Consider the following 24,542-nt stretch of genomic DNA (forward strand, 5'->3'; position numbering starts at 1 on the left):
CCAAGAAGATGCATCCATGGTGATAATATATTTATTTTATTATTTATTTTATTTATATCCTGCTTTTTTATATCCCTGTTGTTCAACATTAAACACAGTTCAACAAAGACATAACTGGTTTTAAAAAATGTAAATGTAGCTGAATACAAAAAATTGACAGAGGTATGAGTTGTGAGTTTTCCGGGCTGTTTCAGAAGCATTCTCTCCTGACGTTTCGCCTGCATCTATGGCAGGCATCCTCAGAGGTTGTGAGGTCTGGATTGTTGTGAGTTTTCTGGGCTGTGTGGCCATGTTCCAGAAGCATTCTCTCCTGACATTTTGCCTGCATCTATGGCAGGCATCTTTAGAGGTTGTGAGGTCTGTTAGAAATTAGGAAAATGGGGTTTATATATTTGTGAAGTATCCAAGGTGGGAGAAAGAATTATTGTCTGCCTGAGACAGGTGTGCATGTTTCAGTTGGCCACCTTGATTAGCATTTAATGGCCTAGCAGTTTCAAGGTCTTGCTTCTTACTGCCTGGGGGAATCCTTTGTTGGGAGGTGATTAGCTGGTCCTGATTGTTTCTTCTCTAGAATTCCCCTGTTTTTGAGTGTTGTTATTTATTTACTCTTACAATTTTAGAGTTTTTTTAATACTGGGAGCCAGATTTTGTTCATTTTCATGGTTTCTTTCTTTCTGTCAAAATTGTCCACATGCTTAGTCTGTATCAGAGGTATGTCTGGTACAGAAGGAATGGGCTACCAGATCAGAGTCCCCCAAATCTTTATTATCACCAAGTGTTGCATAAACCATTAATAAAGCTGATGTTTCAGCCAGTGGGGAACCTCTCAGTGCTTTTGCACGAGGTAAATAACTTTTGCCAAACAGAAGCCTATTACAGCAGAGCAACAGTTGAGCGCTTGGTTATCCGAGAATTGCTTACATCACGCTTCCATTTCCTTGGACGCAATTATTGGCCACCAAGGAGCCGCCGTCTTTGTGCAAATCTCCTTATAGATGGTGAATTAGTAGAATGGTACATAGGGGAAAATAATGGCTAATTGTTTTTCCTAAGCGAGATTTATTTTACTGGGAGCGTGTCTCCTCCAAATCACTTTTGCCTTCGTTCCTCCTCACCCCACTCTTCTCTATTTCATCCTTCTGTCATCTGAGACTTGTTTATAGGGCCTAAGGGAACGTTGGAGCTGGAGATCACGAGTGGATCCCTGCGCGCCTCTCTCTCTTGTTGTTTTCCTGACTCTTCCTCTGTGTGTCCTTGATGTGTCTCCCGCAAATGCATCGCCTGGTCCCAGGGGTGATCTGGTGCTCCTTCCAGTGGACTTTTGGTGATAACTGGTTCCATATGTTGCAAGCCCTTTGGGTGATATTGTTTTGCCAAAATAATTCTTGTTCCCAGTTTCCAAGCGGTTGAGATCATTTTCCTTGGATTTGTTTTCTTGATCGTTTTGTCAGTTTCATAAATCTTCTCCCATAATGTAAGGAAAAAAACAATTAAGTCACCAGCAAATCCATTTGTCTTGGCCAAAGATAATATGTCGAATGGATGAGCAGCCAGGGTTACAGTAGAACTTGGAAGCGGAGCCTGGTTGGGAATCACGGAAGGGCCTGTGCGTGCCTTATGCGTGGCGAACACTCAGGCGAGTTAAGAGAAAAATAAGAGTGGAGAGTGATTCCTTTTACAAGTAGCACAGTGCTTTTCATGACTGTGGCGGTATCCTTATTCAGATTAGCAAATAACATGATATATATAAACTCAGTGTTGATCAAAATGGTAGCTGCCTATCCCTGGTCACTTTCCAGGAAAGAAAAGAATAGTTAATGGGTTGTTGTGAGTTTTCTGGGCTGTATGGCCATGTTCCAGAAGCCCAAATTACCTGTCCGAACGCATCTCCCCCTATGAACCATTGCAGAGATTAAGATCCTCTGGGGAGGCCCTGCTTTCCATCTTGCCATTGTCACAGGCATGATTGGTGGGGACGAGAGACAGGGCCTTCTTTGTGATTGCTCCCCAGCTATGGAACTCTCTTCCTGGTGAGATCAGGTCGGCCCCCTCTATCCTGTCTTTTAGAAGGATGGTAAAAACTTGGTTGTGGGACCAAGCTTTCGGGACAGGGCAATAAAGCGGCAATAGGAAAGATGACCAGGCCAATTAGATTTTACACGGATGACTAGGACGGTTTTAAATGGTGTATTTTAATATTTTGATAAATGTTTTTTAATGTTTATGTATTGTATGTGAATTTGTGTCCTGGCATTGAATGTTTGCCGTATACATGCTGTGCTCCGCCCTGAGTCTCCTTCGGGGTGAGAAGGGTGGAATATAAATGCTTTAAATAAAATAAAATAAATTCTCCCCTGACGTTTCGCCTGCATCTATGGCAGGCATCCTCAGAGGTTGTGAGGTCTCTTGGAAACTTGGCAAGTGAGATTTATATGTCTGTGGAATGTCCAGGGTGGGAGAAAGAACTCTTGAGGCAAGTGTGAATGTTTCAATTGGCCACCTTGATTAGGATTTCATGGCCTAGTACTTTCAAGGTCTGACTTCTTACTGCCATGAAAATGAACCATAAAAATGAACAAAATTTGTCTGCCAGTATTAAAAAAAAACTCTACAATCATAACAGTAAATAAAAAAACAACACTCAAAAACAGGGGAATTCCAGACAAGAATCAATCAGAGCCAGCTAATCACCTCCCAACAAAGGATCCCCCCAGGCAGTAAGAAGCCAGTCCTTGAAACTGCTAGGCCATTAAATGCTAATCAAGGTGGCCAGTTGGAACACTCACCTCAAGCAGACAAGAGGTCTTTCTCCTATCCTGGGCATTCCACAGATATATAAGCCCCACTTGCCTACAATCCAAGAGATCTCACAACTTCTGAGGATGCCTGCCATAGCTGCAGGCGAAATGTCAGGAGAGAATACTTCTGGAACGTGTCATGCAGCCCGGAAAACTCACAACAACCTAGTGATTCTGGCTATGAAAGCCTTCGACAATACATAGAAGTTAATGTTAGGTTTTTTGAGTCTCCTTTGTGGAGAGAAAAAGCGGGGAATAAATAAGCACAACAACAACAACAGCAGCAATGATAATATAATGGATCATGTGTTTAGTGTTCATTTAAAGTCCATTTAATGCACTTCTCAGGGTATTTGATGTGCGGGACCCCAATGCCAGGGGTCCCGCACAAAAGAGTCAAGGCTCTTCTGGACTCTTGGACCAGTTCTTAAACACACTTCTGGAATGAGCCTCTTATATTCCAAGTAGACTGAAACATACTTAGTCCTAATCTCTTTTTATACTGGTTTTCAACCACTTCATTGGATGTGTTGCAATAGCAGATTCCCAGATTATTTTAGTGTTTACGCCTTATTTTATTTTTCTGGTTATTTAATATTTAATGTTATTTTACTTAAGTGATATTTGTCTTTACTGTTCTAATGTAGCTCAAATCCTATGTAAAATCATACTATGTAAAAATAGAGAGGCGTCCCTGTTTTCACAAAGCATCTCGTTGGAAATAAAATTAGGTGAACTACAAGGCTGTTTTTATGTTGTTAGCGCCTGCATGCCGTTGACAGCACTACTCAAGATAATTATGGTGTAAAAATAAATGGGATGGTTGCAACGGTGGTTTCTTTCCAAGATGCTCATGGATAGCGATCTTTTCAGAGAAAGAGGAGGGAACATCAAGTGCAGAAAGCACTTAGTAATGACAACCAGAGTCAGAACAGCGTCTACACACAATGTCTTTTGTGCAGTTCTCTTTTACATAAACACCTCTGTGTCTTGGCGCACCAGGCCTGGGAAGTAGACAGCATGAGAAGACCCTCAGAACTTTATGGAGTGTAAAGGGGTTTATTGTCTCTGTTGGGGGAAAGTTTGGACATATTTTGATTTTTGGCAGGGGTGCACGTGTCAGAATTGCGTGTCTGCTCTTGGAGCACCTTACCTGTATTCCCTGGATAGAGGTGTTTTGATCATCCATCCAATGGAAGAAATCCCTTGGTGCAATGCTAATAGCTTACAAATTAGGTTCCTCGGGTTGTGTTTATGATGTCTTCCTGGCTTCCAGGGAGAAGGATGACATCAGTGGGAGAAAGTGAGTGGAAAAAGCTCCTAGACCATGTTCCAAGCTGCAACCCTTGGCTGACCTGCAAAGCCCATAATGAATAGGCAGCAGCGCTCTCCGTTAAGGAGGCGCCATAGTTTTAAGTCAGTTGGACCCTTGCCCATCTAGGGTTTGTCTGAGCCCGGTTTCAGGCTCAGCTTTTCTGTTCATGTTGGCCATTCAGTTCATTCGTTCTCCTTGTCCGATTGAAGTAGACTCATTGAATCAATGGGAACTTGGTACACCGACTTTTAAGATATGTCTCACTGATTCAGTGTGTCTACTTTAGTTAAGACTAATTGGAGTATGGACTAGTGGCTTGAACAGTGGATCGTGGAAACCCATCTTGGGTAAGTTGTGCTCTCTCAGCCTCAGATTTTACAAAATGAAGTTCAACAGTGACAAATGCAAGATACTCCACTTAGGCAGAAAAAATGAAATGCAAAGATACAGAATGGGGGACAATGCCTGGCTCGAGAGCAGTACGTGTGAAAAAGATCTTGGAGTCCTTGTGGACAACAAGTTAAACATGAGCCAACAATGTGATGCGGTGGCAAAAAAAGTCAATGGGATTTTGGCCCGCATCAATAGGAGTGTCATGTCTAGATCCAGGGAAGTCATGCTACCCCTCTGTTCTGCCTTGGTTAGTCCACACCTGGATATTGTGTCCCACTCAGGGCACCACAATTGAAGAGAGATATTGACAAGCTGGAATGTGTCCAGAGGAGGGCGACTAAAATGATGAAGGGCCTGGAGAACAAGCCCTATGAGGAGTGGCTTAAAGAGCTAGGCATGTTTAGTCTTCAGAAGAGAAGGCTGAGAGGAGACATGCTAGCCATGTATAAATACGTGAGAGGAAGTCATAGGTAGGAGGGAGCAAGCTTTTTTTCTGCTAACCTGGAGACTAGGACGCAATGGAACAATGGCTTCAAACTACAAGAAAGGAGATTCAATCTGAACATTAGGAAGAACTTCCTGACTGTGAGAGCCATTCAGCAGTGGAACTCTCTGCCCTGGAGTGTGGTGGAGGCTCCTTCTTTGGAAGCTTTTAAACAGAGGCTGGATGGCCATCTGTCAGGGGTGATTTGAATGCAATATTCCTGCTTCTTGGCAGGTGGTTGGACTGAATGGCCCATGAGGTCTCTTCCAACTCTATGATTCTGTTATTCAGAAGAAAGGCAAAGCAGACAGCCTCTGGACAAAAACTGCCAAGAAAACCCATCAAAAGGTACTCAATGAAATATAGAAATGGGTGCTTTAAAATAGTTTTGATTTGATAAGCCTTGTTTTGATCTGCCAGGTATCCCTTATGTTCTGAAGGAAAGCCTACTTGTCCATGACTTCTTTATCATGATCCCTTAACTGAAAAGATCCAAAATTGTCTCTCTTGTGTGTAAATGCAATGCCATCGGGACCATCAGGTGGGCCATCAGAATTATGTTTTTATACACAGTAGAGTCTCACTTATCCAACCTTTGCTCATCCAACATTCAGGATTATCCAGCACAGTCTGCCTTCCGCCTGGATCCACAGCTGTTTCCATACATTGCGATGTTTTGGTGCTAAATTCGTAAATACAGTAATTACTATATAACGTTTTTTCTGTCGATTTGTTGTAAAACATGATGTTTTGGTGCATAATTTGTATAATCATAATGTAATTTGACGCTCAATAGGCTTTTCCTGAATCCTTTCTTATTATCCAACATTTTCGCTTATCTGCTGGCCTGTTTACATTGGATAAGCGAGATTTTGCTATAATTAGAATATTTTTGCTATAATTACGATATTTTGCTATAATTTTGCTATAATTACGATATTTCTACCCTGTCTTTCGCAAGCCCAAAGGCGACTCAAGGCGGCTTACAAACTGTTAGCAATTTGATGCCATAACAATCCACAATATACAATTAAAACATTTAAAACAGCATTATAAAATCAACACAATACGAAAACCATTAAAAATATATATGTTTTTGGTTAATCTCACTTTCCTATAGCATCATCTAAGCTGTTCCATGTTTCAAACTTACATAATTCTGTGTTTGTCTATTACACTGCATTTCCAAAAGCTTGTTCAAAGAGCTAGGTTTTTATTTTTTTCCGGGAGGTCAGGAGGGAGGGGGCCGATCTAATATCCCTAGGGAGGGAGTTCCACAGCCGAGGGGCCACCACTGAGAAGGTCCTGTCTCTCATTTCCGTCAGACGCGTCTGTGAAGAAGGCGGGATCGAGGGCAGGGCCTCCCCAGATGATCTTAAATTTCTAGATGGTTTTAGATAGATAAGTTTGGACAGGTAAGCTGGACCGGATATCATAGCAATGTTGATGGCATTCCCTAGAAATGGCTTTTCCAAATCTGAGACTGTTTGGAACTTGGCTCAGTCACCAAGCTCATTTATTCAGTAGCATTAGATGCTTGTATTAAAAAAACAAATTTTAGGGAAAGAAAGCCAAAAGCATTCTGCATTCCTTTTTAAATAGTAATTTGTATGTTTCAGACTGGGCTTTTTTTTTCATCAGTGTCATCTTTCTTTTCGTTTTGGAAATAATTATGATACCCCCTTCAGTGAGAGAATGTATGTCTCTCTCTGTTTCTGTTTTTGTTCTTTCTATCCATTGAAATGTTTTGGCTGCAGCGTACCATTTCGTGAAAGGCTAAAGCTGAACTTGATGCTCTTAAAAAAAGGCTGGAGTCCATCATGAATCCATCCAGCTGACAATAAATGAACTTCTTGTTCCCTTTGCAGAAGAGGGATGAAAACCAGCACGACCCATCCTGTTTATACCACACAAAGGGTCCCAAAGGAAAGCATCGCTCAGCGAGTTTTGTTATCCTTGATTAAAAGCAGTTTGGAAAATACAAAAAATATCTTAGAATATTTTAACTGAAAGGATTTTCACAAAGGAAGATGGTACTGAACTTAAAATTGTATGTGCTTGCTTCAAGTGAAAGTGCCAATTGTTTTTAAAAAGGGAATCCGCATCATTTGAAATGCGACCAAACCGAGGAAAACAATGATATGGAATCCAGCCATCCGCTCTTCAGGCTTTGAATTGTTTTCAGAGTGAAATGTAATGGAAATAGGGATATAAAAATAAAATAAGTTGCTTTTATTTCTAAAGACTCTGCAAGGTAGACTTAATAGCTAGTCTAATGATCAGATGGGGAATTGACATGATTGGATCGCTTAGTTCTTAGACAGAGAGGAAGATGAGCGCAGCATCCCCGCTTTGCTGGCTACAAATGTTTGCACGGAGACAAATGCATTTCTCCTTCCCTAAAGCAATTTCTGTAAAAATATCTCCTGGATAACTTGAGAAGCTCTTTTCAATTTAGTGTCTCGTGTTATCACAGTTCACCTAAGTTAAGCCCGCGTCCTGCGACAGTTACGTCAGCGCGGCTCTGATGAGGTGTTCGACAAGTGATCCTGAGCACCGGAGCTGGCCTTTTGGGCTAAGCTTTTATTGCTTTTGCTTCTTGGCGTCTTATCTCATGGAACGCGGGCCATTTAGCCAGCTCCAATGGCAGGAAATACAGAGCATGCGGCTTCGGAGGTCATGGAAATCCATCCGGCTTAGAGAAGCTCCCCGTCTGAACTCTGCATGGCTTTGAAGCCTTTGAAGGAAAGACCTGTGGAAAAAGAATCAAATGAGTGGCTTGCATCTGCTGGGGAAGTAGAGCAGAGCTTGAAGCAGATGTTTCCTGGAGGTCCACTGGCAGGGTATGAAAGCAATCGCCCTTTCCAGGTATCTCTCTTTCTACGCAACTGCTATTTCAAAGGAGACATTAAGCTGCTGCAATCAATGTCCATCAATGGAAACTCTCACTCTCATTGCCTTCTGGTGGAAGCGTATCATAGAATTGCCTGGAGAACCTAGAAAATTCATAGAGATGACATATTTTGTCAAATGCGGGTAGGTGAAGCTGCGGATCTCTTAGATCAGGCATCCTCAAACTGCGGCCCTCCAGCTGTTTGGGCCTTCAACTCCTAGAATTCCTGGCAATTGAACAAGCTTGTTAGGGCTTCTGGGAGTTGAATGCCCAAACAGTTGGAGGGCCGCAGTTTGAGGATGCCTGTCTTAGATAGACAGGCAGATAGACAGCTTGGGAGCCTTTGTTCACCTCAGAGGCATTATTCTTGTTTGGGAATCCCATTTAGTTGGCCAAGAAGGAGAGTTTCCTCCAAATATACATGACCTCCAGCTACGAACTCATTGAAACTGGTGGTAGGTTCAAATTCAGTAATTGACTCAATGGGTCTGCTCTGATTCAGAGTAACTAACTAATAGGACTTAGAATCATAGAATCATAGAGTTGGAAGAGACTTTGTGGGCCATCCAGTACAACCCTATTCTGCCAAGAAGCAAAAAAATCGCATTCAAAGCACCCCGACAGATGGCCATTTATTTATTTATTTATTTACAGTATTTCTATTCCGCCCTTCTCACCCCGGAGGGGACTCAGGGTGGATTACAGTGTACAAATACATGGCAAACATTCATTGCCATAGACACACAACATATATAGACAGACACTCAGAGGCTATTTAACATTCCAGCTTCTGGCCACCAGGGGAGCTGTCACTTCCTCATTCTTTGCATACTTCCTGGAGATTTTTGTGGCCTCATAAATCAGTTAAATTAGCCTCCCCACATAAGTGGTACCTAAATTTCCTACTTGACAGATGCAACTGTCTTTCGGGCTGCAAAGGTTAACAACAAGCTACATAATTTTGGTCGGGAGTTCACTCCGACCCGGGCTGGCTTTGAACTCATGACCTTTCGGTCAGTGGTGATCTTGATGCAGCTGACTCCCCGCCACCTGTGCCACAGTCCCGGCTGGACTGTTTTGTTTTGTTTTGGGGCCCATCCAGCCTCTGCTTCAAAGCCTCCAAAGAAGGAGCCTCTACCACACTCCAGGGCAGAGTTCCACTGCTGAACAGCTCTCACAGTCAGGAATTTCCTTTCCAAGCTTGCTCCCTCCTCCCTGTGACTTCCCCTCACATATTTATACATGGCCATCATGTCTCCTCTCAGCCTTCTCTTCTGAAAGCTAGACAATCCCAGCTCTTGTTCTCCAGACCCTTGATCATTTTAGTCACTCTCCTCTGGACACATTCTAACTTGTCAACATCTCCCTTCAATTGTGGTGCCCAGAATTGGACAGAGTATTCCAGATGTGGTCTAACCAAGGCAGAATAGAGGGGTAGCATGACTTCCCTGGATCTAGATCAGTGGTTCTCAACCTAGGGTCCCCAGAGGTTTTTGGCCTATAACTCCCAGAAATCCCAGCCAGTTTACCAGCTGTTAGGATTTCTGGGAGTTGAAGGCCAAAAATATCTGGGGACCCCATGTTGAGAACCACTGATCTAGATACTATACTCCTATACTTAAGCTCATAAGAGCCACTGCTCTAATCTTAATGCTATGAACTGCCTTGCAACAGTAGGCACTATAAAAGCATTAGGTACCAATGGAATCAAATATGCATCTTGCTCCTTATGGTGACTTCAGCCCAATGGGAGATGCAGTGCGACGATTCATTTCCAACGCTGGATCTGCCAATGTGGTAAATGACATATTTCGGAAGTGACACAGACTCTCCTTCCGTCAGTCTGAAGAAAAGCGGAAATCCATTTCCATTTGGGAACTGCGGCTTTTGCTGAGCACATTCCCTTAATAGACATAGTAAGCAATTAATCGAGTAACTTGCCGCTCTCTATTACTTAGGGGCTGCTCTTTCCAAGTTGTCCCCAGCTCTTGCTGAATCAACAACCCTGCTTCCATGACTGTTGAGACTCATTCCTTTGTGTTTTCTGACTAAGGCGATACCTACATTTTATTTTATTTTATTGCAAGCTATTCTTGAGCATTCCCAAGCTCTGCTTATCTCCACTTTCTTCAGTGCAATAAAGAAGTCAAAAACCAAGTCAGATTTCTTTCTGATGTGCAGCAGATCAACAAATCAATTGAAGAACAGTTTGAAAAGAGAAACTTCTAATCACAAATTGAAAATAAATGTACTTCTATTTCCTTTCTTTTGTATTCTGGATCCCCAAATGCTGAGAAACGATACACATGCCAAACAAAGTTGAAAGCAAATGTAATTCTGCCTGTAGATTTGTTGTCACTAACCATACATTAAACAAACCAGTGCCACAGGAGATTATGGTTTGTATCAAAAGCAACAGGGGAAATCTTCTAGTTGCCTTTAAGCTACAAAGAATTAGAGGCCATACATGTGTTTCGGAGATGGATAATTTGACTGTATTGCTCTGGTCCTTTCTTGTAGCTAGAGCTTGGGGATATTAACTTACAAGCAATCTTATCTGTAACCAGTAGACATATGCATTCGGGGAAAATCTTGTCCCATTTTGTATCCCGACTTTTGTTGGGGGTCCCGATCTGTTTTTTGTAAGCCTTCCAAAATTGAGAGGGTTGTTTTTTGTTCTTTTGTTTCGGGTCCAAAAATGGGACCATTATGGGTGGAGGTCTTCCCACTCACTGGCTCCCCTTCCCAGTGTGTGTTCTTCTTACCTGGCACCTACTGTTTCTACTACAGAGTAAGGGACACTCAGCTGTAGGCACTGGCAGGCACGCAGAAGTGCTCCAGGCCTGCCAGCACGGCATGCCACACTCTCAAAGAGTGTGTGTCTGTTGGGGCCGAAAGCGCGCACGCCTGCTAGTACCTGCAACTGAGTGCATCTTACTCTAGAGTAAGAGATGCTCAGCTGCAGACTCGCCCTGCCGCACCCTCTGAGAGTTTGTGTGTGATGGGCCGTGCAGGCAGGCCCGTAGTGTGCCTGCAGCCAGTAGCTGCAACTGAGTCCCTCTTACTCTGGGCCTTCTTGGCACACCACATTCTCTGAGAGTGAGTGTGACAGAGTGTGCAGGCAAGCCTGGAAAGCACCTGCCAGTACCTACAGTCAAGTGCCTCTTACTCTAGAGTAAGAAGTGCTCAGCTGCCGGCTTGCCCTGTTGCACTCTCCGAGAGTTTGTGTATGGCGGGTCTTGCAGGCAGGCCCGGAGTGTGCCTGCAGCCGAGCTCTGGGCTTGCCTGCCTGCATGCGCCGCCACACACACACACTGTCTTTCCAAGTTGAGGAGGCAAGTTCCAGTGTGCCTTCCTGGAATAGTGATCCCATAGCACTTTGTCCCTCTAAAGCACTTTACATTTTAGGTCTGCTCGTATGTCTTTCCACAAACACCACTATCCCCTTCTCATCCATGCTTCAGCACTATTTCCAATTTTAATTTTACATTTGGCCTTCCCACAGTTTTAATTATATGTTGTCTTATTGATAATGTTATATGTTTATTATCTATGTTTTTATTTTAATTGCTTGTATTGTTGTGATTATTGCTTGTATTGTTGTGTTTGGGCTCGGCCTCATGTAAGCCGCACCGAGTCCCTTGGGGAGATGGTAGCAGGGTACAAATAAAGTGTTACTATTATTATTATTATTATTATTACTACTACTACTACTACTACTACTACATATGAAAGCAGGCTGTAGACAGACTTTCATGTCGAGCAAATTTTCGTGTGGGGAGGGGGCTTCTCATTTTGTGCTTCCAAATAAACAGAAGACATGAAAGAAACGGTAGGAAAAAAATTTGCAAACATGCCTACTAACCAGTTACCTTTTGGGAAGCAAGGCTTTTATGAAGTTACTTTATAAAGGTGATAGAACAACAAAGAGTGAAATTAATTTATTTGAGATAACGAGTAATAGTTTTCAGTTATTTTCAAGGCATTTTTAATAGGAAGTTTTCCTGATGTCTGCCATTTCCTTCTTTACCTTAAGCTTCTTCCTCATAAAAATAGAATCTTGTTTCATTAATTTTCTAATTATTAAAATTCTTGATTTATGTTGATTGCTGTTTAGGGATCCAGAATTCTGGGGAAAGGTTAACAAACATATTAAGTAGAAGAATACATACAGATGCTGTTAATTATTTGTATGTTAATAGAGTCTCAGAAAAATATCAGAGGAGAAGTCCTGGGAAGGTATACGAATGATCAAAATGTTCTCCAGATTAGAAAATAAGTGTACGGGATGTAAAATGCCTTTTTTGTCTCTTGCAGAGGATTATCCCAGTGGGACATGGCTCGGAGATGAGAACAACCCTGAGATGCGGGTGCGATGTCCCATCACGGCAGCCGACATGCTCCACATCAGCACCAACTGCCGTACAGCGGAGAAGATGGCCCTGACACTCCTTGATTATCTCTTTCACCGGGAAATCCAGGCCATTTCCAATCTTTCCGGGCAGGGGAAGCATGGGAAGAAGCAACTAGATCCACTTATGATTTACGGCATCCGTTGTGAGTAATCATGAAATTATAACTTCTATGAATGCTCTTTCCACCAAAGGGTGGAACATCAAACATAGCAGAACCAAGGCAATAGAACATGAATGGACCAACTTCAGCCCTCCAGGTGTTTTGGGCTTCAACTCCCATAATTCCTACCAGCTGTTAGGAATTGTGGGAGTTGTAGCCCAAAACACCTGGAGGGCCAAAGTTGGCTCACGCTATTGCAACCCAGAGCCGGAAACAAGACCCTAAGGTAACAATCCACCACACTTGACTGTAGGAAAAATAATCCTTTTTTATTGATGAAAAATGGTTACAAAATAGAGGAAAATGCAAAGTCAAAAAGCCACAGTAAAAATCAGCAATCAGAAATGTCCATGAACTAGATCAAAAACCCAAAGCAACACTGTAAAATCCTGGAACCTGTTAGCAATCTACTAACCGTATTTGGAGCACTAGAAGCCTCTTGGGATGAAGGCCACGGGAAACGGGAGATCTGCCAAAGTAATGCCTCAGTCTAAAACTATGCCTGATCTAAAGAGTCAACCCGGCGAGAGGCACTTAAAGCCGAGGAATCTGTTCCGTGACACGCCTCCAGGCTTTGAAGCCCTTGTTTCTTTTTCTTTCAATCTGGCTGACCTTTGCAAACTCTGCGATGCAAATCTGTCCTCTTCTATCCTCATTAAGGATCCCAGGTGTTAGCTTCTCTGGAGAGCTAGAAGGGAGTGAAACATTCTCATGAGAATGTGTACTTTCACTTTCCAAACCTGCAGGAGTTTCTTCTACACTGACCTCAGAATCAACATTTTCATTAGCATCAGGAAATACATTTTCAGTAGCATCAGGAAATACATTTTCGGTAGCATCAGGAAATACAATCAGAGAATCAGTTTCATGTTCACACCCAGGCTGAACCCCAACACACGCCTGCAATAGAAGGTAACGTCATGGACCTCAACTTCCCACCTGCTCTTAGGAGCTTGTATCTTGTGCTATAAGTGGATTTATATTAAACCAGAGTTGGGGGAAATAAGTCACATAACCCCTCTCCCAGGCTGCTTTGGTTCACCATAAATCCTATCAGTCTTCTACCTTGTTTTAAATGCTGATGGCAAAGATATTTTTATTATGGAATTCAATGATAGAGTCGTAGTTGTGCTTGTGTGGTGCACAATATTTTTAAATCCTTTGTTGGTAAGTATGTTTTAATTGTTTTTAAACCAGTTTTAAAACAACATTGTTTTGTTATTTTCCAATCTTTCTAAAATAAGATTTTATTTTTATCTTGTTTTACATTATTGTCAACTGCCTTGAATCCCATCATGGGATTCGGGGGAAAGCCATGTTGGGCGAGTGGACTTCTTAAGAAAAGACTCTCCTCATAAATGTACAGCAGAGTAAATTAGCAGCAGCAGCATGATCCAGCACCAGGAGCCCAAAGTGATAAAAAGAGCAAAAACAGAGAGACTAGTATTATCTCTTCCATAGGGGGCTTTTCTTTGTAGTAAAATAATATGGTTAGACTATTTACAAGAACAAGGTTTCTATAATTCAAATAAAGTTCTTTATACTTCCTTCATTGCTTCCATACTGGGCTTTTTTCTTATGCAGATAAACAGGTTTGCTCTCACAGAGCCTCTTCTCACAACTAACTTATACTGGAGCTTCACACAGTAGCTTTTTACACACAGCAGTTTTTATACTGGAGCTTTACTCATGAGGCCTTCAACCTAGAGCTTCCTCTTACCGAAGCTTCTTCAACCAGGCTTTCTCATACTCTGAGGCCTTCTCACAGACTAAGACCTATCTCACACAGAGGCTTCTCTCACAGACTGAGACTTTTTCTCCCACTGAGGTTTACCTCAGACTGATGGCTGCTAAGCTACAGGCACACCTGCTTATATTGAACTGCAGCTTTTGCTGAGTCATTGCATCAATTTAACCCTTTCAGTGCTTGACTCAAATTTTTGTAATTAAAAATACCTAGTTAATTTTCAACATTTCTGACAAGGCAGGGTATAGATAGATAGATAGATAGATAGATAGATAGATAGCAGACACTGGAAGAAAAGCAGGATGTAAATCAAATAAAGACACTGTATTCTTGGATGGTTGAGAGAGATGAAAAATAGAGAGCCAACATAGTGTAGTAGTTTGACAATTGAACTGGGATACTTCAGATGCATCAGGGTTCAAATCTCTTTTTGTTCATGGAAGTCACTGAACAAGTCACACTCTCTCAGCCTCTGAGCAAAGTGTGCCAAGACAACCCCATGATAGGTTGACATAATCAGAAATGACTGGAAGGCACACAGCAGCAACAATATATAATGTATATAGATTTAAATTCCCATTGGGGAGGGTCTATCTATCTATCTATCTACTCACCCACTCATCCATCCACCCACCCATCCATCCATCCATCCACACACACACGCACTCACCCATCAATCCATCCATCCTCTATATTGCTCTGTGCAACCTTCCCAAGTGTTTCATAGAATTCAGACTTGCAGATTAATCCTCCCTTAATGGACCAATGTGCTGGTTGTCTCCCACAGTTGCTCTGACTTTCTGGCAAATGCATTAGTCCCATGGCAAATCAGTTTGGAATTTCATTCTGACTTTCCCAGGAGGAAATCTGAGGCCAGCTTTCTCTCTCATTGTGACGGGTGCTCCATGAGTCCAACATTTGCGTAGCTGTAGTCCAGACCAAGGATTCCATCACAACCGATGCGTCGGTTTCCCTTAAAGTGTCAGAAAGTGGTGTCTGTGCAATGGGTTCTTGACTTTGCAAATCTAAAATTGCTGGAAACTACATACAAAAGATGTTCGACTGCCTCAAATGATCAAATCCTGGTCTTAACAGTCCTGCAGATGTTGGGAGTGGGTTTGTTTTCTCTTACCTCCAGGCAGATGTTTTTTCTTAAGCTTCTATTTTAAGTTCCTGAAGGACCAATTAGAATTGTAATGTTCCCTATGTTTCCCGTGCATGAGGCATCCCAAACCCTGCTTCCAGTGTAAGGTGTCACTCCGAATTCACGCGAGTCTTGTTGCTAAAGAACATGCCCAGGTGTAACACACATTCCTGATGGAGAGAGCGATCGAAGTAATAAAACTTGGGAGGAATAACAGCCGCAGCTCAAAGCACAGGTGTTGGGCAAGTCTTCGGGATAGCCGCAGATTGGATTCCCCATTTCTGTTCAGCTTAATACAGGGACTGTATCTGGCTGCTTTGGCTGCTATTCCTGCCCATTGCATGTTTGTTTTCCATGTATATCATTTCAAAAGGCTAAATCTTGCTCATGTTGGACCAGAGCAGCTTTTGCAGCTGCAAAATATATATAGAAAGAGAGCATTGCAAAATAATGCTCCAATTGAGGGAAGACATAAGAGCCAACTTCAGTTATGTCCTCTTAATTTTCCTGGGGATTATTGCATTTGTGTTCTGTCTTTAGCTTCTCATAAGCTAGTGTTTCTCAACCTTTCTATGCCGCGACCCCTTAATACAGTTCCTTATGTTGTGGTGACCCCCAAACATAAAATTATTTTTGTTATTACTTCATAATTGTAAACTTGCTACTGCTATGAATCATAATGTAAGTATCTGATATGCAGGGGGCATTTTCATTCACTGGACCAAATTTGGCACAAAAACCCAATATGCCCAAATTTGAATACTGGTGGGGTTGGGGGGTGTGTGATTTTGTCATTTGGGAGTTGCAGTTTCTGGGATTTATAGTTAATCTACAGTCAAAGAGCATTCTAAATTCCACCAACAATGGAATTAAACCAAACTTGGCACACAGAACTCCCACAGAAGTCCAACAGAAAATACTGGAAGGGTCTGGTGGGCCTTGACCTTGAGTTTTGAAGTTGTATTTTACCTACATCCAGAGAGCACTGTGGACTCCAACAATTATAGATCTGGCCCAAACTTGGCACAAATACTTAATTTGCCCAAATATGAACATTGGGGTTTTTTTGGGAAAATAGACTTGTAGTTCCTGGGATTTATAGTTCACCTACAATCAAAGAGCATTCTGAACCCAACCAACGATAGAATTGGACCAGACTTTCTACACAGAACATCCATGACCAACAGAAAATACTATGTTTTCTGATGGTATTTGGCGACCCCTCTGACACCCCTTCCCGACCCCCCCAGGGGTCCCGACCCCCAGGTTGAGAAACACTGTCATCAGCAATGTGGCCATTCTGTGAAATTAATAGTGACAGTCATCATATGCCTCTAATGTCTAAAGTTCATGGTTTTTAGCCTGCTAGGGACGGATCTTGAACAATACCTTTTGCTAATTGAAAAGAAGGTTGATTCAGAGGGTGGTCAAGAGAAAGTGAATCTGGAATCCCGATAAAGAGATAAAGGAAATCAATGTGAAGACCTCAGGGCTCTTCACAGTTGTGCTCAATGTTGCTACATCGATTCCTTGTTCCGCTGTATTTCTTTATTCCATGTCCCTGAATTTTGAAATGAGAAATGTAAATCCTCCGGGTTCCTTTCATATCTCAGAGAAAGAGGGAAGTCACTCGCTCAATTTTCTTGTTCCTACAGTACAAACTTAAGGCAACTTTGTTCTAGCTTGATGCAACTTCTGAATGGGCAAACAAATGTTTCGTCCAGCAAACCAGCCATCTTTCATAGTGGGCTTGTCGATCATGTTTCTTGTTTGCTAGGATTTAGCAAGATATCTGATAGCTAGGATCTAGCAGAGTGGTTCCCAACCCATGGGCTGCGGCCTACTGTTTTGTTTTTTGTTTTTGTCGTGTCAGGAGCGACTTGAAAACTGCAAGTCGCTTCTGGTGTGAGAGAATTGGCCATCTGCAAGGACGTTGCCCAGGGGACGCCTGGATGTTTTTGATGTTTTATCATCCTTGTGAGAGGCTTCTCTCATTTCCCCGCATGAGGAGCTGGAGCTGATAGTATAATAATAATAATTATTATTATTTTACTGACACAAAAACACAGTATGTCACAGCAAATTAGATCTATATGCTGGATTTCGTATCACAAAATCACAAGTTGAACACTTCCCAATCGTCTAGGACTGTGTGATGTATTTTCGAATTATGTGTGCAGATCCAAGTTGCAGTTGACACATTGTGATTTTGCAGTTGACAGATGGTGATTTTGTCAATGTTTATTGTTTCCAAATGCCGGCTGACATCTTTTGGCACGGCACCCAGTGTGCTGATGACCACTGGGACCACCTGTACTGGTTTATGCCAGAGCCTTTGCAGTTCGATTTTGAGGTCTTGATAGCGTCTGAGTTTTTTCTGTTTTTTTTCCTCAGTGCGGCTATCACCTGGTATGGCGACATCAATAATCCAAACTTTTTTCTTTTCCACAATTGTGATGTCTGGTGTATTGTGTTCCAAAACTTTGTCAGTCTGGATTCGAAAGTCCCACAATATTTTTGTGTGTTCATTTTCCACTACCTTTGCAGGTTTATGATCCCACCAATTCTTTACTGCTGGCAGGTGGTCCTTGTGACATAAGTTCCAGTGAATAATTTGGGCCACAGAGTTGTGCCTTTGTTTGTTTGTTTGTTTGTTTGTTGTTGTTGTTGTTAAAGCCATTAGGGATTGTATTTTTTTCAACCTCAGCCCCCTCCCCTTCTTTTTTTAACACGAGCATTAACCAATTCCATGGATAATAATAGTCCAACCAAAATAATTTTTTCTTGGTGTCTTCATTTTTAGGTGTGTTCCTAGGGTTATTTGGGGTGTTGATTCAGAAAATTGCATTGGATAGACCACACCAGTTCTAAATTATTAAATATAGTTTTCTGTGGGTGAGCAGATGGTGACTACTGGGTGGCATATGTTGTGTATCAGAAATTAGAGCTGATATGGTGTGTCCAATGCAGTTTTCTGAATCAGTGTCCCAGATAACCAAACCAAATCTAAAGTTGACCAAAACCTGATTCGTAACTCTTTTGGTACTAATGTTGGAGAGTGGTCCCTGGACAAAAAAAGGATTGAAACCACTAATCTAGCAGAATTATTCCTCTGCCATTACCAGCTGAACCATCAAGATGTACTTTGGAAAGATAGGCTTCAAAGGTTGTAGATCCAAACCGTGACTTCCTCTGAAGGGCCATAGTAGGATTTGAATCTGAGTTGTTAACGTGGAGTCTCTGCCATTCTCACTGGGTTAGGTAGAAACACCAGCTTCCAGAAGTGACCTGGTAGCAAGCTCTGAGGAACCTCTGAAGGCAACCAACAGTTGGCTCTCATTGCTGAAGGCAGCTTGAGCACTACTTGCAACTCTGACATTGCTGGAAAATTGTAGGTCTTGGGTGATTTCAAAAAGGAAAAAGCATTTTAAAAGTAAATCAGCAACAGCAGCAGCAGTTTTAGCAGATCAGAAGCTCCATGAGTGTAGCAGTAGAGCAAATGAGCTTCAGCAATTACAGGAGCAGAGACAAGCCTTAAAAGTTACAAAGGACTTTATTGAAATCACTTTCCTACATGCATAGGAAAGTTAGGGCCCAGCTATCTATCCCTCTTGAAACATCTTCTCTCTCTCCATGCTTACAGGAGAAGAACAAAATGGGGCTTCTGGAGCTTTTATAATTGCTGTAACTGGATCCCCCAAAAGTTACTTTTTTGACGCTAGTGTCTACAATTCCTGTACCTTGGTTTCTGGGAGTTTTGATCCAGTATCATTCTAGAATTCTGGGACTGTCCAGGAGGTATATAGGTCAGGCTGGCACCTCTTCCTAGAAGGGCATTCTCATTTTCATTTGGTTTCATTTTCTGCCTGGAGGCTCCGCAGATGTTGTCAAATGCCAGCCACATGCTGCGTTTGCCAGTCGCCTTTGAGCCTCTTCTCTTCTTTCAGCTTGTCAGTGGAAAGTTTCTTGTCCCTTCCCTCCTTCTGGGAAGAGAGCCCCCAACCAAATCTGTATTTAATAGAAAATATTTTGAAAAGTATAGAGTATTCCGAAGCCACACTTTCCAAACGGAGGGAAATAGGCTTATTAAAAATTCTTGATAGACTACATAAGCCTTCCCACAAAACCATTTATCTTTTGAGGTACATGTTTTCATTTGGTCGCTTGCTGTAATGGCAGAGGGCTTCGTGGGAACAAAAGCTTTGGCCAATTAATCAATCAATCTATGTATAAATGGGGCAGAACGTGCCTTTTTCAGTAACTCTTAACATCAATAACAAAAAAAAAAGTTTTCTTATGGTGGTTATGTTGAAGGGTGAAAAGTGATGGGCCACAGTTAGGGGTTTCTTTATGATTGAAAATATAAGTTTGGTCATTGTGATCTTTTGTATTAACAGCTGCAAACATGTGCCTGAAATGGATGCAGCTCAGAAGTTTTAATATTGAAAGATATCTTCATAGATTAGCAATTTGCTTTGAGATTGGGGTATCTCATGGGCTACCTACTCCTTTATCAACTGGATAGACTTGGGAAGGTTTTGTCACAGAAAAACTGTGGTTCCATCCTTGGGAACTGTATGATTTTATGCTAGTGCTTTGTTGGGTGTTTTACTGCATTTTTTTTCACTAATGTGATTTTTTTCAGTGTTGTGAGCAAGCTTTGATTAACAGAAGACTAAATCTTTGGCTGAAAGTGAGGAGCCTTGTAACTAAGGTAAAAAAAGAAAACACAAAAGCTGGGATGCAGTTAAACATTTAAAAACAAACAAACAAGATGATGGCAACCAGATTGAATGATAACTGGCAAACAGAGGGAGAAAACGTGGAGGCAGTGACAGGCTTTGTATTTCTAGGCGCAAAGATGACTGCAGATGCAGACTGCAGCCAGGATATCAAAAGATGTTTCCTTCTTGGGGGGAGAGCAATGACCAATCTCAATAAAAGAGTGAAAAGGAGAGACATCACACTGCCAATGAAGATCAGCATAGTTAAAGCGATGGTATTCCTCGTGGTAACCTATGGATGCAAGAGCTGCACCATAAGGAAGGCTGAGCGAAGGAAGACAGACGCTTTTGAACTGTGGTGCTAGAGGAAATTCCTGAGAGTGCCTTGAGCCGCAAGAAGATCCAACCAGTCTGTCCTCCAGGAAATAAAATCCGACTGCTCACTGGAGGGAAGAATATGAAATGCCAAGATGCAGTCCTTTGGCCAAATAACAAGAAGACAGGAAAGTTTGGCAAAGACAATGATGTTGGAGAAAATGGAAGGAAAAAGGAAGAGGGGCAGACCAAGGGCAAGGTGGGTGGATAGTATCCTTGAAGGGACTGGCTTGACATTGAAGGAGCTGGAAGTGGTGACGGCCGACAGGAAGTTCTGGTGTGTGCTGGTCCAGGAGGTCACAAAGAGTTGGACGTGACTGAACGAATAAACAACAGTAAAATCTTCTAGTCCTCCATTTTCTTTGGACTTCAAGTTCCCAGAAACATCTTCCAGGATGGTCCATGGGGAAAGATTCTGGGAACTAGAGTCCAAAATGTATGGAGAACCAAAACGTATGGAGAACCAAAGGTGGACCATTCCCGTTCTCTTTTTAAGGTGTCATCCACCTGTTATTTTGTCAGATTATTTTAATGGTACACAAGTTGGTCTGGACTAGCTTGAAAGATGGGAATCTTCAAGCCACCTGTCAACTTATGGTGACACCATCGATGCCATAAACTGAGCTTTGCTAGGCAAGGGATCCTCAGAAGTGGTTTTGCTAATTTCTTTCTCTGAAATATAGCCTACAGTACCTGGTATTTGTTAGCCGTCTTCCACACAAATAATAACCAGGATCAGAGAGGACTTGGTGCCTTTAAAAATTTTAGGCCAAGCCTGAAATACCTGGGCATCTCCTTAAATGAACAAATAAGACTTCTCCAGCCCTTTCCCAACCTGTGGCATCAAGAAATAGATTATGTCTGCTTTGAGATCGAAGAAAATTGGGATAACTTGTTTGTTTCTCTGCGGAAAAACAGACAGGCATTGTTCTGCCCAAATGCACCATCAATAGTATAACCGGGCAATAAAAAGGATCATGGCTGGAGGCCAAAAGGGAGGAGGCTATAATAGTTAGGCTGGACCTGGAAACCTAAGAAAGGCTTAGCCTTGGATTCTTTTGCAGACGGTTGAACTCATTTGGCGATCATACTGGAAAATGGCAGAAGCAGACACCAGAAGCACAGAACGCCCATTGTTGGCGCAGCTGGAAGAATTTGCTAATTTTAAAGCACATCTTTATGGAATTATTATTAATAATAATCTTTATGATGTTCGAGCGTTGACGCCTGGCTTGCTTCGCGCGTTGAACCTGCTATCGGCCTGATTCATCTGCCGTTTGGGCGTGTTTCATCTGGAACCTATCAATGTTTAAAGTAGCACAGACAGATGACTGCAACCTGGAGTGCCGATTACACCAACCTATCAAAATAGAACAAGGAAAATAAGCTTTGAGCGCTTTCCCGCTAAGTCAAGATGAACTTCATCTCTGGGTATTTGATTTTCAGGTGATGTAAAAACATCGCCTGTCTTCTGAGAGATCAAGATCGCAAAAGAGGAGGAGGAGGAGGAGGATATATTCCTCCTAGGCTGAACGGTGTGGTGCTGAGTTGCAGTGTTGACAGTGTGAAAGATAAGGCCGCTGTGGAGAGGCTGGCTGTCACAGAGACAGGGAAACAATGTGCAAAGAAATGGGGTATGAGCCTTCTTCAGAAGACATTCAAGCAGCTCCCGTACAATAATGAAATATCCCTCTACTTTGTTGAGCTTAGAGTGGAGAGGCAGACCACCCAAACAGATTTAATGGAGAACATATTGGAATCCTGCTGGATGGTTGTGTTTCTCCCCCAGAACGTTCCCTTCAGTGTTCTTTCCCTGGTTGTGAAAACGACCCTCTCTATTTGCTCCTTGTAATGCCAGAATTGAGGAATTACGTGCTGAAATTGAGTATTAGCTGTGACCCCACTGGTCGGGCACAGGAATATTTATTTGACCCCAAACAGAACAGGCTGCATCTTTATATACTGTGTCGAATTCTGGGCACCACATTTGAAGGAAGATGCTGAGAAGCTGGAATGTGTCAGTGATCAAGGGTCTGGAGTACAAGCCCTATGAGGAGCGGCTTCAAGCTCTGGACATGTTTAGCCTGCAGAAGAGACGGCTGAGAGGAGACATGATGAGACCATGGATCAATATTTGAAGGGAAGTAATAGGAGGCGGGAGCAAGCTTGTTTTCCACTGCCCTGGAGACTAGGATGCAATGGAACAATGCCTTTAAACTACAGAAAAGAAAAGAGATTCCACCTGAACATGAGGAAGAACTTCCTAACTGAGAAAGAGAGCTGTTTAGCAATGGAAATCTCTCTTTGCCCTGGAGTGTGGTAGAAGCTCCTTCTTTGAAGGCTTTTTAAACAGGCTGGATGGTCATCTGTTGGGGGTGCTTTGAATGCCATTTTCCTGCTTCTTGGCAGAATGGACTGCATGGCCCACCAGGTCTCTTCCAACTCTAGGATTCGGTTGCACTCCAGAACAGGAAAGCCCTCTGATTTTAAACACCACACTGTTTAGTAGGGAAAACAATACTTTTATTGAAGATAATTAAAAAGCAGAAAAGTAAAAAAGCACTTTAAAAAATAGGTAAATCCAATTCGGTAAGAAGATAAGCAGGAACAAAGTAGTCCAGCAAAGTCCATAAAAACAACGTCAAAATTCCCCATACAAAATGCAAGAAATCAGGAAACATTAATCCAAGGCATGAATATAAAATCATAGAATCCAAGAATTAAAACCATGAAACAAAAGGCACTTAAACATGAATTTTCCAAGCAGAGCTTTCATGAAACAAGGACAAGATCTTGACTTGATTCTAAACGATGCTTCATCTGATTACATATCCTGTACTTGGGACTTTCATCTCCTTGTTAACTATGTCTCTAGCGCTCATAAATTGGTTTCGCTTTAGCTGAGAGTATCTTATCCTTTTTTCTTGAAGCCTGGCAGGACGCCGAAGCCACTGTTTGGCTTTTCTGTTTTGACTAATCTCCTCCCATCTATCTATTGGCTCATTAATTTCTGCACCTGGTGCTGAGCTGTTTTCAAGCTCCAAATCATGGGATCTCTCTGGTAGTAATTCAGGGAGCACACCATCCTCCCCACACACATCAGGGACATTCTCATGGGAAACTACACTTTAAACAGGGATCTCCTGGTCATTCTCTGCATCAATATTATTGACCAAACCATTGCCATCTTGAAACTCATTGACATCACTCCCCACATCCAAAGCACCCTGATCCTGAAACGCAGTTATAGGCTGAGCTCCAACAGATTCTATGATTCTATCATCTGTGATTCACACATTTTTGGACCTCAACTCTCAGACTTCTGGACAAAATGGTTAGGGTTTCTGGGAGTTGAAGTCCAAAACGCAGAGAACCAAAGCTTGGGAACCACAACTTTATGTGGATCAGATTTTCAGTGGGATTGGTTTCTAAGTAAATTCTTGACGTTTGGCCTGCAGCCTTCATTTGCTGAAGTCTCGAAAAGGTGTCTCTTAATCTAGAGACTCAGATTCTGCAGAGCTTACTTCAGCCCCAAAAGGTCTGCTTGCTTCATGTGTGCTGGGAAAGGGTCCAGGCCACGTTATAAAGCAATTGAGTCAGTTTTGGGCCGTGCGCTTGGCCAGGTCCACTAGGTTTGTTTGGGAAACTTCAAGAAGAAGAAGTCATAGCCAGATTGGAGGCAGAGCCTAGGAATACATTCTCAGATCAGGAGACCCCCAGTTCTAGGAATGTGGTACCAGCCGCGCATTCCTGCTTTGTCCATCTCATTTAAATGCCACTCGTAGCGACTCCTAAACATTTCTGGCATGCTTCCTTCAACCAGAATACAGCTCATAAAAATGATCGTGATATGCAGACTGTAATTTTAATGCTCATATTGCCGACTCCCCCATTTTCCACAAAGGATCTCTGGGCCAGGTGTTAAATCTGGAAAGGGACGAGGTTCGGCATAACAGCCTCCGCATGATGAACGGTAATGAGAGGCCAAATGGAGCCAGGAGAAACAGACAGGCCTGCCATTTTCTGAGCCTGGCGGCTCATAAAGCCACGCACGGAATACTTGGAGTCTGTTGGCAGAACCAGAAATGAAACTG

General features: G+C 42.4%; 1 protein-coding gene across 1 annotated transcript in view; it reads left to right on the top strand.

Annotated features, from left to right (window-relative positions):
- BANP (BTG3 associated nuclear protein) overlaps positions 1-24,542 on the top strand; it is a 217,576-nt gene that overhangs the window by 64,788 nt on the left and 128,246 nt on the right. Inside the window, exon 7 of the mRNA XM_060788495.2 lies at positions 12,201-12,440. Coding sequence (XP_060644478.1) covers positions 12,201-12,440 — 240 coding nt within the window. The remainder of the gene's footprint in view (positions 1-12,200; positions 12,441-24,542) is intronic.

This window comes from Anolis sagrei, chromosome 8, assembly GCF_037176765.1.
Source record: "Anolis sagrei isolate rAnoSag1 chromosome 8, rAnoSag1.mat, whole genome shotgun sequence".
Classification (NCBI taxonomy): domain Eukaryota; kingdom Metazoa; phylum Chordata; class Lepidosauria; order Squamata; family Dactyloidae; genus Anolis; species Anolis sagrei.